General features: G+C 62.6%; 1 protein-coding gene across 2 annotated transcripts; it reads right to left on the reverse strand.

Moving 5' to 3' along the window:
• Nucleotides 1-1,006: 1,006 nt before the first annotated feature.
• Nucleotides 1,007-4,498, reverse strand: LOC137440380 (beta-4C adrenergic receptor-like). Of its 2 annotated transcripts, none has more exons than XR_010987114.1 (3): nucleotides 3,083-4,498; nucleotides 2,315-2,382; nucleotides 1,007-1,956 (listed from the first exon to the last, which is right to left on the reverse strand). XR_010987114.1 is itself a non-coding variant. In XM_068136660.1 (3 exons), the coding sequence occupies exons 1-2, from the start codon at nucleotides 4,373-4,375 to the stop codon at nucleotides 2,343-2,345; spliced, it is 1,329 nt and encodes a 442-aa protein (XP_067992761.1). In that variant the 5' UTR covers nucleotides 4,376-4,498; the 3' UTR covers nucleotides 1,007-1,956; nucleotides 2,315-2,342. The 2 variants fall into 2 exon arrangements, 1 of the variants encoding a protein (XP_067992761.1); XM_068136660.1 differs by having other exon boundaries at nucleotides 3,087-4,498.
• Nucleotides 4,499-4,929: the final 431 nt, after the last annotated feature.

The following is a 4,929-nucleotide window of genomic DNA, read 5'->3' on the forward strand; positions in this document are numbered from 1 at the left end:
ACGTGTGCAGGTGTGTGACGGTGTGTGACGTGTACAGGTGTGTGAAGGTGGGGACAGATGTGTGCAGGTGTGACGTGTACAGGTGTGTGACGTGTGCAGGTGTGTGACGTGTGCAGGTGGGGACAGATGTGTACAGGTGTGACGTGTACAGGTGTGTGAAGGTGGGGACAGATGTGTGCAGGTGTGTGACGTGTGCAGGTGTGTGAAGGTGGGGACAGATGTGTGCAGGTGTGTGACGTGTGCAGGTGTGTGACGGTGTGTGACGTGTACAGGTGTGTGAAGGTGGGGACAGATGTGTGCAGGTGTGACGTGTACAGGTGTGTGACGTGTGCAGGTGTGTGACGTGTGCAGGTGGGGACAGATGTGTACAGGTGTGATGTGTGCAGGTGTGTGCAGGTGTGTGACGTGTACAGGTGTGTGGCAGGGAGACACGCCCAGGTGTGACATGCACATGCAGGCTTGTGACATGCACATGCAGGTTTGTGACATGCACAGGTCACATGCAGGTGTGTGGCATGTACAGGTGTGTGCAGGTGTGTGCAGGTGTGTGGCAGGGGAACATGCCCAGGTGTGACATGCACATGCAGGTATGTGACATGCACAGGTCACATGCAGGTGTGTGCAGGTGTGTGGTGGGGGGACACCCACCGATGTGACACGCACATGCAGGTGTGTGACACATGCAGGTGTGTGAGGCTCCCTGCCTCTCCCAAGCCAATATCCACCCTGGTGAAACCTCCTGAGTTCTGGTGGGATGCCAGGGGCCCTATTTTAGTGCACCCCAGGCTGGCAAACCCCTGCGGGGCAGGGGGCTACAGGGCTCAGGGAGATGCGGCAGGGTAAGGGGGTGGCACTGTGGCATACCCAGAGCCTGGCTTCCCCTTGCCTGCCTGCTCAGCATGGATCTGCCAGCCACAGCCCCAGGGAAAGGGCTGCATGCACCCCCAAGCCTTGGGCAGCCCCTTGGGCAGGGCAGATGGGAGAGGCCTCCCTCTGCTTGGCACAGACTGGAAGGCACTGTGGTACTCCAAGGTTTATTTCACACGGGGAGTGGGGGAGACAGGACAAAAACTTGACAGTCACCATGACATACTTACACCCAAGGGCATCCCCAAATCACAGCATGGTGAAGGTCACAGCCCTGAGCTCTGCTCACACTGGAGTGGGCACAGAGGAGCTGGACTCACACTGCCAACACCTCCCACCAGCAGAAAGAGGTTGAAAACAAAAGCTTGACCTCCCTGCCTTGCCCCTCTGCCCCACGTACCCAGACCAGAGGGCAGGGAACTCGGGATGAAAAACCTCCCTCCTCCCTGCCTGGCCACACTGCTGTTCCTCCAGCTTCAGCTACCACAAACAGCACAGAAGCACAAACATCTGCCCCGAGTGGAGAGGGAGAAACAGGAGAAGCTTTAACGGGAGCAGAATTCACTTCCCACCCCATGTTCAGAGCTCGCCTTTCCCCTTTGCCTTCCCTTCGCCAAAGATATCGCTGCAGCTCCCGGGACCAATCCCAGCCCTGAGACTGCAGTCGGGATGGAGTGGAGATGCTGGAAAGGGTTCATATCTGCAGAAAAGTTCTCCCCTTCCTGATGGGCTGCCCAAAACCTGCCCAAGCCCAGCACGACAGAGTTCTTCGTCCTTCAAGAGAGCTGAGCCACCGCGTCCTGCTGCCAGCCACGCCGGGAAGCACCTCTGGGCGGGATCTTGTCCCTCATCCACAGGGGCACGCCCGAAGCTGAGCTCTTGGAGAATGGCTCAAGAGCTTGTTCCCAGCTGCTTCCAGCTCTCCAGCCCCAACAGCATGGAGGAGCCGGCTCCAGGGGCTCTTCTGTGACCACGAGAGCTCCCGAGGGACAGTCCTTCTCTTCTGCAGGGTGGTGCAAGCACCGGAGGGTCCTGCCGGCGCCGTCACCCCCCAGCGCTGCTCCTTTGTCCCCTTTACAACGCCTGGCCCTGCAGGAAGAGGGTGGGAGGTGGCACAACATCACCCAGCAGGCTCAACCCTCACAGCTGCATATCCCAGGGGACGGGGACCCGAAGCCACCACCCTGGAAGACACGGGAGCAGCAGGCATGGAGGGGGACGCAGAACCAGAGCAGGGTAGAAAGCACTACGCATAAGGTCCGGAGGTGCAGCAGCCTGTCAGCCAGCGGGGTCATGGCATCCCGGGGAGGCGTGGGCAGAAGGCCAGGCTGACGCCAGGCTGACGTGCCCCCCGAAAGCAGGCAGCTGCCCATGGGCTGGCCAAAGGCACCAGGGGAGGCAGCAGCCAAAGCAGGCGGAGGAGACTCTGCCCTCACCCCATACTCACTCTCTTCCCGGCTCTCAGCTGCTCCCAGTCAGACGGAAGGACCCAGTGGTGTCTCTCTGCCAGCAAACCTTCAACAGGAGAGCAGAGTGAGTGAGGAGCCAGGATCTCCCCCATGGTTTCACCACCCCCCACAATTCACCATCCCACACTGAGGATCCTTCCTCAGAACACCCAGCTCCAGGGGATGCTTTCTGGCACCTCTTTCTGCACCTCTTTGCCCACAGCTGCTCTGCCTGTGTGTGCTGGCAGGAACCTCTCCTGCCTTTGGGCATCGATATCCACAGTAATCAGAATCATTCAAGTCTTAATCATACTAATACAAATCTCGGGGGGGTAGAACTCACCCTAACTTTTGCAGAAGGAGGTGAGAACCCACAGACAGGGGCAGTGGGCTGGCAGGGCAGAGCTACAGCTTCCCTGTTCACTACCAGCATTTTCTTGACCAAAGAAGAGCAGATCGTATCCTGGCAGGCTGGGATCTTCCCCAGGAAGGGACAGCATGGCACTGGGCTGGGCTGGGACCCCAGTTTTGCAGCCCAGTGGAAGGGCCAAAGTTTTAGGGGAATCTAAAGGCAGAGGGCAGCAGTTCCCCAACTCCTCACCTCATCACCTCTCCCCCACGCCCCAGAGTCTTCCAGTTCTGGGGTCTGCCTGCGCCCCAGCTCCATGCAATGCTGTCAGACCACGTCCCCCCACCCAGCCCCCTCTTGGTGGCACCCCAAAGGGCTGTTTCCCCCAAACCTCCCCTGAGCAAGCACCTGCGGGTACCTACTGGTCAAGCTGCAAGCACAGCGTGGTTTGAGTGCCCTGCAGCTGGGACTCGCCCAGGGGCCGCTGCCGGTAGCCACTGCCCTGGGTCAGGCTGTTCTCCCCCGTCCGGCTGCTGCACTGGCTGCTGCTGCCGCTGTCCCGAGCCTCGCCGACCTCCTCGGGGCGCCCGGGGGCTTTGCTGTCCTCGGAGGGCCCCCTTCCCGGGCTGAAAGCACAGGGGCAGCGCTGCAGGTCCCGGGACACGGCGTGGAGGCGGCGGCCAGCGCGGCGCGGGCGGCACAGCAGCTTACGGAAGGCACTCCTGAAGTCGGGGCTGCGGCAGTAGATGATGGGGTTGAAGGCTGAGTTGACGTAGCCCAGCCAGTTGAGGAAGAGGAAGAGCTGATCCGACACCAGCGGCCGGCAGAACACCTTGATGATGTTGGCCACAAAGAAGGGCAGCCAGCAGAGCGTGAAGGTGCCCATGATGATGCCCAGGGTCTTGAGTGCCTTGTGCTCCTTGATGGCCAGCAGGCGGGAGGGACGTCTCCGCCGGCCGCTCGGGGAGCTGGGGCTGGGGGGCTCCTGCAGGAACCTCACCTTGTCCTTGCCGATGAGCTGGACGTGCCGCGTGGCCACGGCAAAGACGCGGACGTAGACGAAGATCATGACGAGCAGCGGCACGTAGAAGGAGATGGTGGAGGAGATGATGGCGTAGGTCATGTTGGTGACGAAGTCACAGCAGCGGGGGTCGTCGTAGCAGCGCACCGCCTGCTCGTCCGCCCCGTCCCGCCACCAGTGGTTCATGATGGGGAGGAAGGAGATGAAGGCAGAGATGGCCCAGACGAGGCACACCGCGGCCCGTGCCCGGCCCTTGGTCACCAGCGCCTCGTACTGCAGGGGGGAGGTGATGGCGAGGTAGCGATCCACGGCGATGGCGCAGAGGGTCTCGATGCTGGCCGTGACACACAGCACGTCCAGCGAGGTCCACAGCTCGCACACCACCGTGCCGTAGGGCCAGTGCCCGCTCAGCAGGATGATGGCCCCGGGGGGCACCACCAGCAAACCCATGATGAGGTCGGCACAAGCCAGAGAGGTGATGAAGACGTTGGTCATGGTCTGCAGCCTCGGCGTCCTGGCGATGGCCACGATCACCAGCAGGTTGCCGGCCACGATGACCAGCACGGTGAGGCTCAGGGCAGCCCCCACCACCCACTGCCGGCTCAGGCTGCTGGCACCGCTGCAGTTGGTGTCCAGCGCGGCTACCCCCCAGGCGCTGCCGTTGCCGTGGGACAGGGGCAGGGGACTCATCTCCGCCGGGCTCGGGGTGAGTGTCTCGGTCCCGCAGCCCCGACGTGCCCGCCCCGCTGCCCGCCGCAGCCCGGAGCAGCCCTCGGGGGGCACCGGCGGGGCTGCAGCGGGGCCGCGCTCCCTCCGCCGCGCTCCCGGGGCCGCTCGGGGAGGAGGAGGAGCCTTTAAAGGCTCGGGGGAGAGGCGGGGGGTGGCCACGGGCTGTCTCGTTCCGGAGATCAATGAAAGGGGAGTGGGCTGCGGCACCGCCTTTTCCAACCCCCGGGAAGCTCTGCTTCCCTGCGGCATCCCCGCGGTGCAGTCAGCCCCTCTCCTTGTGCTTTCCCCGGCCCCCTGCTCCTCTCCGTGAGCCCTCTCTGTGCCCTCCAGCCCCTCTCCATGCCCTCCAGCCCCTCTCCCTGTGCTCCATCTCCTCTCTGTGCTCTGCAGCCCCTCTCACTGTGCCCCTTCCTGTGTTCTTCTGCCCCTCTCACTGTGCCACCCTCCATGCCCTCCAGCCTCTCCCAGTGCCCTCCAGCCCCTTGCCCTGCACCCTGGTCTTGTGCCATCTGTCT

Source organism: Melanerpes formicivorus, unplaced genomic scaffold (assembly GCF_026170545.1).
Source record: "Melanerpes formicivorus ecotype bairdi unplaced genomic scaffold, bMelFor1.0.p_v2 SCAF_2890, whole genome shotgun sequence".
Classification (NCBI taxonomy): Eukaryota; Metazoa; Chordata; class Aves; order Piciformes; family Picidae; genus Melanerpes; species Melanerpes formicivorus.

Excerpts from the sequence above, each read along its gene's own strand:
- LOC137440380 (XM_068136660.1), bottom strand. The coding sequence starts at position 4,375 with ATGAGTCCCCTGCCCCTGTCCCACGGCAACGGCAGCGCCTGGGGGGTA. Across the intron at positions 2,383-3,086 it reads CTGTGCTTGCAGCTTGACCA|GTTTGCTGGCAGAGAGACAC; the intron begins GTAGGTACCCGC and ends CTCCTGTTGAAG.